At 35.1% G+C, this 13,836-nt stretch overlaps 1 protein-coding gene across 1 annotated transcript in view; it reads right to left on the minus strand.

The window, feature by feature from the left end:
- Positions 1–13,836, minus strand: part of LOC307059971 (uncharacterized protein C12orf50 homolog) — a gene marked incomplete at both ends in the record, with an annotated part of 34,489 nt that overhangs the window by 10,746 nt on the left and 9,907 nt on the right. Inside the window, 3 exons of the mRNA XM_079714240.1 lie at positions 6,084–6,197; positions 6,279–6,404; positions 7,562–7,720. Of these exons, the coding sequence (XP_079570366.1) occupies positions 6,084–6,197; positions 6,279–6,404; positions 7,562–7,720 (399 nt within the window). The remainder of the gene's footprint in view (positions 1–6,083; positions 6,198–6,278; positions 6,405–7,561; positions 7,721–13,836) is intronic.

Genomic DNA, 13,836 nt, shown 5'->3' on the forward strand with positions numbered 1-13,836 from the left:
GTCTTTTTAATCTGCCATTTTTAATATTCATTGCTAATATGTTTGTTTTTGTTTTGTTATTGTTTTATTTTTTCTTGTCTCCATAATTCAAGAAATCTGTCCTTCACTAGATGGCTCCCATTTATCAGCTAGGTCTCTTCGATTGTTCTACCATCTGATGGCATGTTGCTGCCACCTACTGCCATATGTTTAAGTAGTTTGCCACACATATGTCCTTTCAAGACAGGAACTCTACTTTTTATCCTATACTCATATTGATCCTGGGAGACTTTGCAAACTATCTCTTTTTATTTTTATTTTTTTAAAGAGGAGAAAAGAATTCAGATCTCTCCTACTCTTGCAAAACTTGTTTTTCAGCTCATCACAGGGGCAAGAAATCTACTTAAACTCATGGCATCCATGGATTTTTTTCTCTGAGTTCCTTTTTTTTTTTTTTGAATTTTATTTATTTTTTTATACAGTAGATACTTATTAGTCATCAATTTTTTACACATCAGTGTATACATGTCAATCCCAATCGCCCAATTCAGCACACCACCACACCCACCCACCCGCGGCTTCCCCCGCTTGGTGTCCATACGTTTGTTCTCTACATCTGTGTCTCAATTTCTGCCCTGCAAACCAGTTCATCTGTACCATTTTTCTAGGTTCCACATATATGCGTTAATATATGATTTTTGTTGTTCTCTTTCTACTTACTTCACACTGTATGACAGTCTCTAGATCCATCCACATCTCAACAAATGACCCAATATCGTTCCTTTTTATGGCTGAGTAATATTCCATTGTATATATGTACCACATCTTCTTTATCCATTCATCTGTCGATGGGCATATAGGTTGCTTCCATGACCTGGCTATTGTAACGAGTGCTGCAATGAACAATGAGGTGCATGTGTCTCTTTGAATTATGGTTTTCTCTGGGTATATGCCCAGTAGTGGGATTGCTGGATCATATGGTAATTCTATTTTTAGTGTTTTAAGGAACCTCCATGCTGTTCTCCATAGTGGCTGTATCAATTTACATTCCCACCAACAGTGCAAGAGGGTTCCCTTTTCTCCACAACCGCTTTAGCATTTGTTGTTTGTAGATTTTCTGATGATGCCCATTCTAACTGGTGTGAGGTGATACCTCACTGTAGTTTTGATTTGCATTTCTCTAATAATGAGTGATGTTGAGCAGCTTTTCATGTGCTTCTTGGCCATCTGTGTGTCTTCTATGGAGAAATGTCTATTTAGGTCTTCTGCCCATTTTTGCATTGGGTTGTTTTTTTTTTTTAATATTGAGCTGCATGAGCTGTTTATATATTTTGGAGATTAATCCTTTGTTGATTCGTTTGCAAATATTTTCTCCCATTCTGAGGGTTGTCTTTGTGTCTTGTTTATGGTTTCCTTTGCTGTGCAAAAGCTTTGAAGTTTCATTAGGTCCCATTTGTTTATTTTTGTTTTTATTTCCATTACTCTAGGAGGTGGATCAAAAAAGATCTTGCAGTGATTTATGTCAAAGAGTATTCTTCCTATGTTTTCCTCTAAGAGTTTTATAGTGTCTGGTCTAACATTTAGGTCTCTAATCCATTTTGAGTTTATTTTTGTGTATGGTGTTAGGGAGTGTTCTAATTTCACTCTTTTACATGTAGCTGTCCAATTTTCCCAAAACCACTTATTGAAGAGGCTGTCTTTTCTCCATTGTATATTCTTGCCTTCTTTGTCATAGATTAGTTGACCCTAGGTGCGTGGGTTTACCGCTGGGCTTTCTATCTTGTTGCATTGATCTATGTTTCTGTTTTTGTGCCAGTACCATACTGTCTTGATTACTGTAGCTTTGTAGTATAGTCTGAAGTCAGGGAGTCTGATTCCTCCAGCTCTGTTTTTTTCCCTCAAGACTGCTTTGGCTATTTGGGGTCTTTTGTGTCTCCATACAAATTTTAAGATTTTTTGTTCTAGTTCTATAAAAAATGTCATTGGTAATTTGATAGGGATTGCACTGAATCTGTAGATTGCTTTGGGTAGTAGAGTCATTTTCACAATATTGATTCTTCCAGTCCAAGAATATGGTATATCTCTCCATCTGTTGGTATCATCTTTAATTTCTTTCATCAGTGTCTTATAGTTTTCTGCATACAGATCTTTTGTCTCCCTAGGTAGGTTTATTCCTAGGTATTTTATTCTTTTTGTTGCAATGGTAAATGGGACTGTTTCCTTAATTTCTCGTTCAGATTTTTCATCATTAGTGTATAGGAATGCAAGAGATTTCTGTGCATTAATTTTGTATCCTGCTACTTTACCAAATTCATTGATTAGCTCTAGTAGTTTTCTGGTGGCATCTTTAGGGTTCTATATGTATAGTATCATGTCATCTGCAAACAGTGACAGTTTTACTTCTTCTTTTCCAATTCATATTCCTTTTATTTCTTTTTCTTCTCTGATTGCTGTGGCTAGGACTTCCAAAACTATGTTGAATAATAGTGGTGAAAGTGGACATCCTTGTCTTCTTCCTGATCTTAGAGGAAATGGTTTCACCATTGAGAATGATGTTTGCTGTGGGTTTGTCGTATATGGCCTTTATTATTTTGAGGTAGGTTCCCTCTATGCCCACTTTCTGGAGAGTTGTTATCATAAATGGGTGTTGAATTTTGTCAAAAGCTTTTTCCGCATCTATTGAGATGATCATATTGTTTTTATTCTTCAATTTGTTAATATGGTATATCATATTGATTGATTTGTGTATCTTGAAGAATCCTTGCATCCCTGGGATAAATCCCACTTGATCATGGTGTATGATCCTTTTAATGTGTTGTTGGATTCTGTTTGCTAGTATTTTGTTGAGGATTTTTGCATCTATATTCATCAGTGATATTGGTCTGTAATTTTCTTTTTTTTTAGTATCTTTGTCTGGTTCTGGTGTCAGGGTGATGGTGGCCTCATAGAATGAGTTTGGGAGTGTTCCTTCCTCTGCAATTTTTGGGAAGAGTTTGAGAAGGATGGGTGTTAGCTCTTCTCTAAATGTTTGACAGAATTCACCTGTGAAGCCATCTGGTCCTGCACTTCTGTTTGTTGGAAGATTTTTCATCACAGTTTCAATTTCATTACTTGTGGCTGGTCTGTTCATGTTTTCTGTTTCTTCCTGGTTCAGTCTTGGAAGGTTATAACTTTCTAAGAATTTGTCCATTTCTTCCAGGTTGTCCATTTTATTGGCATAGAGTTGCCTGTAGTAGTCTCTTGGGATGCTTTGTATTTATGCGGTGTCTGTTGTAAACTTCTCCTTTTTCATTTCTAATTTTATTGATTTGAGTCCTCTCCCTCTTTTTCTTGATGAGTCTGGCTAATGGTTTGTCAATTTTGTTTATCTTCTCAAAGAACCAGCTTTTAGTTTTATTCATCTTTGCTATTGTTTTCTTTGTGTCTATTTCATTTATTTCTGCTCTGGTCTTTATAATTTCTTTCCTTCTACTAACTTTGGGTTTTGTTTGTTCTTCTTTCTCTAGTTCCTTTAGGTGTAAGTTTAGATTGTTTATTTGAGATTTTTCTTGTTCCTTGAGGTAGGCTTGTATTGCTATAAACTTAGAACTGCTTTTGCTGCATCCCATAGGTTTTGGATAGTCCTGTTTTCATTGTCATTTGTCTCTAGGTATTTTTTGATTTCCACTTTGATTTCTTCAGTGATCTCTTGGTTATTTAGTAACATATTGTTTGGCCTCCATGTGTTTGTGTTTTTTACATTTTTTCCCTGTAATTCATTTCTAATCTCATAGTGTTGTGGTCAGATAAGTCGCTTGATATGATTTCAATTTTCTTAAATTTACTGAGACTTGATTTGTGACCCAAGATGTGATCCATCCTGGAGAATGTTCTGTGTGCACTTGAGAAGAAAGTGTAATCTGCTGTTTTTGGATGGAATGTCCTATAAATATCATTAAATCTATCTGGTCTATTGTGTTATTTAAAGCTTGTGTTTCCTTATTTATTTTCATTTTGGATGATCTGTCCATTGGTGTAAGTGAGGTGTTAAAGTCCCCCACTATTATTGTGTTACTCTCGATTTCCTCTTTTATAGCTGTTAGCAGTTGCCGTATGTATTGAGGTGCTCCTATGTTGGGTGCATATATATTTCTAATTGTTATATCTTCTTCTTGGATTGATCCCTTGATCATTATGTAGTGTCCTTCCTTGTCTCTTGTAACATTCTTTATTTTAAAGTCTATTTTATCTGATATGAGTATTGCTACTCCAGCTTTCTTTTGATTTCCATTTGCATGGCATATCTTTTTCCATCCCCTCACTTTCAGTCTGTATGTGTCCCTAGGTCTGAAGTGGGTCTCTTTTAGACAGAATATATATGGGTCTTGTTTTTGTATCCATTCAGCGAGCCTGTGTCTTTTGATTGGAGCATTTAATCCATTCACATTTAAGGTAATTATCGATATGTATGTTCCTATGACCATTTTCTTAATTTTGGGGGGGTTTGTTTTTGTAGGTCCTTTTCTTCTCTTGTGTTTCTCACTTAGAGAAGTTCCTTTAGCATTTGTTGTAGAGCTGGTTTGGTGGTGCTGAATTCTCTTAGCTTTTGCTTGTGTGTAAAGCTTTTGATTTCTCCATGGAATCTGAATGAGATCCTTGCCGGGTAGAATAATCTTGGTTGTAGGTTCTTCCCTTTCATCACTTTAAGTATATCAAGCCACTCCCTTCTGGCTTGTAGCGTTTCTGCTGAGAAATAAGCTGTTAACCTTATGGGCGTTCCCTTGTATGTTATTTGTCATTTTTCCCTTGGTGCTTTCAATAATTTTTCTTTGTCTTTAATTTTTGCCTGTTTGATTACTATGTGTCTTGGCATGTTTCTCCTTGGGTTTATCCTGTATGGGACTCTCTGCACTTCCTGGACTTGGGTGGCTATTTACTTTCCCATGTTAGGGAAGTTTTTGATTATAATTTCTTCAAATATTTTCTCTGGTTCTTTCTCTCTCTCTTCTCCTTCTGGGACCCCTATAGTGTGAATGTTGTTGCCTTTAATGCTGTCCCAGAGGTCTCTTAGGCTGTCTTCATTTCTTTTCATTCTTTTTTCTTTACTCTGTTCCGCAGCAGTGAATTCCACCATTCTGTCTTCCAGGTCACTTATCTGTTCTTCTGCCTCAGTTATTCTGCTATTGATTCCTTCTAGTGTAGTTTTCATTTCAGTTATTGCACTGTTCATCTCTGTTTGTTTGTTCTTTAATTCTTCTAAGTCTTTGTTAAACATTTCTTGCATCTTCTCGATCTTTGCCTCCATTCTTTTTCCGAGGTCCTGGATCATCTTCACTATCATTATGCTGAATTCTTTTTCTGGAAGGTTGCCTATCTCCACTTCATTTAGTTGTTTTTCTGGGGTTTTATCTTGTTCCTTCATCTGGTACATAGCCATCTGCCTTTTCATCTTGCCTGTGCTTCTGTGAATGTGGTTTTTGTTCCACAGGCTGCAGGATTGTAATTCTTCTTGCTTCTCGTGAGTTCCTTGTTTTATATGCAGAAAATAATGTGCTTCTTATCTTGCCTTCAAGGGCAAGACGTTCACCAACAGAGAAGTCAGATTCACCAGAACATAAGATCCATAAAAGGCATAGCTTTGGAATTATTCACCTTCTTTGCCCTTGAAATTGGCTGGTACACAGGAGGCACTCATTCAATGGACAAACATACCCTTGTTCTGCTGCTAACATTGTTCTGTGATCTCCCTTTTGTCCTTCTAGGGCTAAGTTGTCCCTTCTACTTATAAAGAAAAATCTACACCTGTTTCACAGGGAGACTTATTTTCATAGCCAAATCAAATGGTAAAACCAAATTATTTACAGAATTATTACATTGGATGTGTAGTGCTACCATGTGTTTATTAAGTCTATTCATTCTGTGGTTCCTCTGGAAATACAATTACATTAATAGCAGCTTTTCATATTAGATTTAGGTCATCTGATAAAATCACTTCCTTCTCATTCTCAATTCTGATGTATTATTTATCATTTGACTTCAGTGCATACTTTACTAAAGAATTCACAGCCTATTACACCAAGTACTTCTTATTCATCACCTTGAAATGCTTCCTTTTCATTTCTTACCTTTCTGCAATTCACTTCCATTTTCCAAAGGCTTTTCTAACTCTTTTTCCACTGTAGAGGCTATGCTTTTAGATGATAAAATATCTGGAGGAGTATGAAATCTGTAGTATTCACCTAATCTCCCACAAGAAAATTAACAGTTAGTGTACTGCTCACATCAAATATTAGAAAATCCACAAATGTTTGATTTCTTACCAGATTTATAACACATCTCCTTTATTGCTCTTTTTTCTTCAATTTCTTCGGGAATCTTTGTCCATAAACTAGAATCATCTATAGAATATGTATTTTTTAAGTTAAATTGTCCCAAGGCCAAATAACCTGAAAATTTATAAACCAGAATGAAACATCCCACACATTGTTCTCATGAATGGATTACTGTTTTAAAAAACATTTAAAATCAATAATTTGCACACTGTCATGTTTCTCATTGCTATATTTTACATTTTAGAAAGAATCAGTCAAGAGGAAGGAAATGACTATACATTATTTGTCTTGAGATGAGAAGCTGCAGGTACAGATTCACATTTGAGATCATCTTTGTTTGCTTGCTTGCTTGCTTGTTTAGAGAAGGAAGAGGTAAGTATGGGAGACCCAGAGCTACAGCAGAAAAGGACACATCTCCTCCCTCCTCTTCTTCCTCAAAGTTAGTTTTTAAAATTAAAGGATGGTGAATGGGTTGCGATATAGCCTCCTGAGGTTTCAGGGGCTCCCGACTCTGGGACAGAGGTGCCATTCCCTCCTGAGTTTGTTTCTGTAGTAAAATACCTACAGAAAATATGTCACATTTCAATTTTTCAATGTGCCCACATCCTGTGTCTCCATGGAAGGACATATTCCAGGGTAGAGACAGACTGAGAGTTCATTTTTCCACATGCCTATCTTGTTTGTACATACTTATTGGCACTGCAGGGCTGTGATGATATGGGAGGAATAGCATGGGCTACACTGCAAAAGACCTGGGTTCTAACCTTGTTTATACTTTGGCAAGGATTACCTGGGATAATGCAGATGATAGTGCTTTATAAATTATAAACTACTCTATTGATCTCTATAGCTTCAAGGATTAAATGTGAGACAGATGTATATAATCATGTAATAGATTGACACTCATGTATATCAGTTAAGTTATATATAAATAATAAAAGTTATATAAATCAATGTTATCAGTATTAAGTTATATAAAAGTAAAACAGGTTATTAGTATACCTACAAGCAACTGTGCATATTTAAACATGAGATCTGTCTCCTAGCCATCATACAACAAAAAACTTCCAATCCAAATGATAAGCATATGTGTACACATAGAACAAATTAGAACATAATGAATTTAACATACTTAATAAAATGAAAGCTATTTTCTCACCCAAATCTGCCTTATATATTATATTATACACTTCTAATAGTTAAACAGATATGTAGAAAATACCATGAGGTTTTTGAATGTGCACTGTACATCTGAGAAAAGGTTTACTAACCATTTTGTTCATCTTCTTCCTCCTCTTCTTCCTCAAAGTTTGTTTTTAAAACTAAGGGTTGGTGAATGGGTCGTGATATATTCTCCCGAGGTTTCAGAGGTTCCTGACTCTGGGTTGGGGGTGGAATTCCTTCCTGAGTTTCTTTCTGCGGTGTGATATCTATAGAGGAAATGCAACATTTCAGTCTTTTCAAGACACGTTTTGGTGCATGTTCAATGATCAACTGTTGTCCTCCTGATTAACTGCATATTTGTTAAAAGGTGTCTCTTCTTATTTCTGGAAAGGTTATTGAACCTTGCAAAAAAATTAACGTTTTGCTGGTAAGGTGTGGAAAATATGCTAATTCACAGACTTTAGATAGTAATTATAACCATGACTTGGTATATATCATACTTCGATATAAATACAAAGCGATCATAAGCATTACTGTATTCTTACATTACATCCATGGGATAAGAATAACTTAACTAATCACATTACAATAAGTTAACAAAGGCAAACTCATATAAGACATAGCTTATAATGGCAGAGTATACGTGTTCAAAAGAGGAAAAAATCCAATGGTTGGGAGTTGATAACTTCAAAATGGGAATAATACTTTCAGATTCCTTTATTGACTCACATGGGTCAGATTGACCAAAGCTCTAGGTCATATTTAAATGTTCTGTAACCTTCAAAACTAACCAGCAAATAATAGAAAAAGCCAGTGAACACATGTATCTTCTATCATTACTTATTCAATTCTCTTGGTTTTTCAAACCAATAGTTATCAAATTTGGCTAATTATCAGAATCAACTAAAAAAATTATTCAAATCATCTTTTGGGTCTCTGTTTTTCAAATTTCTGATTCAGCAGGTCTAAATTAAAGCCTAGAGATCTGATACTATTTTTTAAATGTCTAAGATAATTACAAAATCAGCCAAATTTGGAAACCACGGCCCCGAAGCAATGATCATCTATCTGGGGTCCTGGGTCATGGGAAGGCTTTCAGTGGGTTTGCCATCCCAATAATTTGAAAGCAATCTATCGTATTCCAGATCCTTAATTTCCACATCCATTTTCACCCTAAAATTAGTTTGCCTGAGAGCAAGCCTCAGTTCACAGTAGCCTTTTCTCCACTTTACAAAATAAAGCTCTACTTTACCCATGCCAAAATTTTCTATAACACATTGCCTGAAAAAGAAATCCTCCTTTACTGATTAATCAAACCACCATGAACTCATAGGGTTTTTTCCATTACCTTGACTTATACACATTTCTACCAGGAGAAAATCATTTTGTGATAGGCAGAATAATGTTCTCCCAAAGCTGTCCAAGTCTTAATCACTGAAACCTGTGTATATATTAGGTTATACAGGAAAGAGGAATTAAGACTGCTAATCAGCTGACCTCAGAATTGGCAGATTATCCTTTGTAATTCAGGTGGGCCTTTGAAAGTAGAAGAGAGATGCAGAGGAAAAGAGCCAGGAAAAGAAGTGTGACAGTGGAAGCTAGGTCAGAGTGATGCAGTGTCAGAATGGATACATTGCTGACTCCAAGGTGGAGGAAGGGGGACATGAACAAAGGACTACTGAAGACCTCTAGAAACTGGAAAAGGCAAGGCAACAGATTCTCTCCCAGAAATCTCCAGAAGGAACGCAGCCCTGGAGACACCTTAATTTTAATTCAGAGAGATCTTATCAAATTCCTAAACTATAGAATTACAAGACAATAAACTTGAGTTGTTGAAGTCACTTAGTTAAGGGTAAATTGTTACAACAGTAACAGAAAATAAATACACGTGGTATTAGAAAAAAGTGCTATCTGGTTGGAATGTTCTGAATTCAAATGCATAATAGAGTATGTTGCTAGTTAAGAATTTTTGTTGAAAAATTTTGCTTGCTCCATTTCTAGACTATTGGGAAAGAATATGTCACTCTTGAAAAAAAGTCTTGTGGCGTCAATGAAAAGAGAGCACTAGTAAGAAACTGTGAAGGAAAAACCTGGCTTTAAACAGAACTTTTTAGCTATTCTCAATACATATTCCCAAGACTTGTCATTAGCTTCAAAGAAAAGCTTCAATGAACATTCAAAACAATACAAGTTAAAATCACATTTTATAAAAGCTTTATTGAGATATAATTCACATACTATACGATTCCTCATTTAAGTGTATAATTCAATGTTTTTTAGTATATTCAGGGAGATGTGCAACCATCACCATGATCAGTTTTAGGATATTTGATCACCCCAAAAAAGGAAACCCATACCAATTAGCAGTTACTCTTCATGTCCACCCAATGTCCCCAGTCTTACACAAGCACTAGTATACTTTCTGTTTCTATGGATTTGCCTATTCGATATTTCATATAAATGAAATTATACAATATGTGGTCCTTGTACATGACTCCTTCCACTTACCGCAGTGTTTTTTATAGCCAAATAATATTTCACTGTATGCATATACCACAATTTATCCATTCATCACATGATGGACATGGGTAATTTCCACGTTTTTTGGTTGTTATAAATAATGTTGATATGAATATTGTTGTGCAAGTTTTTGTGAGGACATATCTCTTGGGTATATACTTAGGAGTGAATAAGTAGGACATATAGTGACTTTATGTTTAATCTTTTGAGGAACCACCAGACTGTTTTCCAAAGCAATTGCACCATTTACATTCCTACCTGAAATGTATGAAGATTCCAATTTCTCTACATCCTCGTCAACTCTTATCTTTTTGATTAAACTATTCTAGTAGATGTGAGTGGCATCTCACTGTAGTTTTGATTTACATTTATCTAATGGTTAATGATGATGAGCATCTTTTCATGAGCTTATTAGCCATTTGTATATCTTTGAGAAATGTCTATTCAGAGTCTTTGTCCAATTTGTAATGGGATTGTCTTTATATTATTGAGTTGTAAGAGCTCTTTATATATTCTAGATATGTCTCTTATCAGATGAAAGATTTGCAAATATTTTCTCCCATTCTGTAGGTTGTCTTTTCACTTTCTTGATGGTATTCTTGAAACACAAAGTTTATAATTTTGATGAAATCCAATTCATTTTTTTCATTGATTGCTTGTTTTTCTGGTGTCATAACTGAGAGGGGTTTGAGTAACCTACAGTTTCTTATAAGAATTTTATAATTTTAGCTTATATTTAGGTCTTTGGTCTATTTTGAGTTAATTTGTGTAGCGTATAAAGAAGTCCAAGTTTGTTTGTGTTTTTTTTTTATGGCTATCCAGTTTTCTTAGCACCATTTGTTGAGAATACTGTTATTTCCCCCATTGAGTGGTCTATGCACTCTTTTCAAAAATCAATTGACCAGAAATTGATTTATGGAAAGGTTTAGTTCTGGTCTCTCAATTTTATCTCATTGATCTACATATTGATTTTTATGCCATTAGCAGATGGTCTTGATTACTAGTTTTGTAGTAATTCCTACATTTCAAAATCAGTAAGTATGAGTTCTACAACTTTGCTTTTCATTTTCAAGATTGTTTTTACTATTCTGGGTCCCTTGAAATTCTATATACCATTGACCCTTGAACAACACATGCTTGAACTGCAAGGGTCCACTTGTACATGGATTTTTTTTTTAAATAGTAAATACTACAGTACTTGACAATCCAAGATTGATTGAATCTGAGCATGCAGAACCATGGATATGGAGGAACTGCAGATTCCAGAGAACCCTCTGAATCTATAGTTATCTGAGTATAACTATAAGTTATACTCAGATTTTATATGGCTTGGAGGGTCAGCTCCCCTAACCTCCTCTGTTGTTCAATGGTCAACTGTACATTTTAGAATCAGCTTGTCAACTTCTTCAAATAAGTCATTTGGGATTTTGATAGGAGTGGCATTGAATCTATAGACCAATTTGGGGGGTAATGCCATATTAACAATAAAACCAATCTATGAACATGGTCTATCTTTCCATTTTTAAAGTTTCTTTAATTTTTTTCAACAACGTTCTGTAGTTTTTGAATGTTTTGTTCTTCTTTTGTTAAAGTAATAACTAAAAATTTTTAATGCTGTTGTAAGTGGAATTTTTTTTTCATTTCATCTTCGCTTTGTTCATTGCTAGTATATAGAAATACAATCAATTATTGTATATTAATCTTGCACCCTGCTGAATTTATTACTTTTAATAGTTTTAAACAAGTTTTTTAGATTTTTCTAAGTGAAAGATCATGCCATATGTAAATAGAGATCATTTTATTTCTTCCTTTCCAATCTGAGTGCCTTTTATTTACCTTTATTGCCCAATCCCCCTGGCTTTAATATAAATGTCAAGAAAACATCCTTATCTTGTTTCTGATTAAGGGGAAAGGCTTTCAGTTATGCCAGTAAGTATATTAGCTGTGGATTTTTCATATATGTCCTACATCAGGTTGAGGGAGTTTCCTTCTACTTTTAGTTTGTTGAGTGTTTTTATCATGAAAGAGTGTTGGTTTTTGTCAATGCTTTTTGGTTATATACTATGATGACCATGACCATGTTTTTTTTTTTTTTTGCCCTTTATTCTATTGATCTGGTGTATTACATTATCTCATTTTTTGTAGTTAAACCAACCTTGCATTTCTGGGATAAATCCCACTTGGTCATGAACTAAAATCCTTTTTTTAATGTTGGATTTAGTTTCCTAGAATTTTATCGAGTATTTTTGTGTGTATATTCTGTATAATCCTATTAATATTATATTACATCTGTAATGTGTTACAAACCCCAAAACACATTGTTATAATTATTACTTTCTATAACTTTATATTTCTTAAAGTAGTTGAGAGGAGAAGGAAAATACATATCTATAGAGTTTGATACATTAGCCTTCTTATTTATCATTTCTAGTTTTCTTCATTTGAGTTACCACCTGGTATCATTTCTTTACCGTAATACAGGTTTGCTTTTGCCTGCCTCTTTTGTGCTGTTATTGTCAAATATATTACATTTCTAAATGTTATAGGTTCAAAATACAATTATATACATGTACATATATTTTTTTCTTTCAGTACTTTGAGTATGTCATCCTACTGCCTTCTGGACTAGTTTTTTTCTGGAGAAGTCAGCTGTTAATCATACTGAGGTTCTCTTATATATGACAAATCATTGTTATTTTGCTTCTTTCCAGAATTTGCTTTTGTTTTGGCATTTACTCTTTTAACTATGATGTGTCTAGATGTGTCTATCTTTGGGTTTATTCTACTTAGCATTTGCTGTGCTCCTTGGATATGTAGATTAATAATTTTCATCAAATTTGGGAAGTTTTCAGCCATTATTTCTTTGAATATTTTTTTCTATTTTCCCTCCTCTCATTCTGGTACTCCCACTATGCATGTCCCACATTTCTCTGAGGCTCTGTTCATCTTTCTTTTTCTTTTTTTTAATTGAAGTAAAATTGATTTACAATGTTGTGTTTCACATGTACAGCAAAGTGATTCAGTTATACATACATATACTTCTATTTTTTTCAGATTCTTTTCCTTTATAGGTTATTATAAAATATTGAGTGTAGTTCCCTGTGCTATACAGTAGGGTCCTTGTTGGTTATCTGTTTTATATATAGTAGTGTGTATCTGTTAATCCCAAACTCCTAATTTATCCCTCCCCCTCCCCCTTTCTCCTTTGGTAACCATAAGTTTGTTTTCTATGTCTGTGCATCTATTTCTGTTTTGCATACATACAAGTGCATTTGTATCGCCCCCCCCCCCTTTTTTTTTAGATTCCACAGATAAGTAATATCATATGATATTTGTCTTCTATGTCTGGCTTACTTCATTTAGGATGATAATCTCTAGGTCCATCCATGTTGCTGCAAATGGCATTATTTCATTATTTTTTATGGCTGAGTAATATTCCATTGTATAAGTAAAGGGAGAGGGCCCAAATCAATAGAATTAGCAATGAAAAAGGAGAAGTTACAACTGACACCACAGAAATACAAAGGACCGTAAGAGACTACTACAAGCAACTATATGCGAATAAAATGGACAACCTAGAAGAAATGGACAAATTCTTAGAAAGGTACAATCTACCAAGACTGAACCAGGAAGAAATAGAAAATATGAACAGACCAATTACAAGTATTGAAATTGAATCTGTGATTTAAAAACTCCCAACAGGGCTTCCCTGGTGGCGCAGTGGTTGGGAGTCCGCCTGCCGATGCAGGGGAGGCGGGTTCGTGCCCTGGTCTGGGAGGATCCCGCGTGCCGCGGAGCGGCTGGGCCCGTGAGCCGTGGCCGCTGGGCCTGTGCGTCCGGGGCCTGTGCTCCGCGGCAGGAG

The sequence above is a fragment of the Hyperoodon ampullatus genome (assembly GCF_949752795.1).
Source record: "Hyperoodon ampullatus genome assembly, chromosome: 11".
NCBI classification, from domain to species: Eukaryota; Metazoa; Chordata; class Mammalia; order Artiodactyla; family Ziphiidae; genus Hyperoodon; species Hyperoodon ampullatus.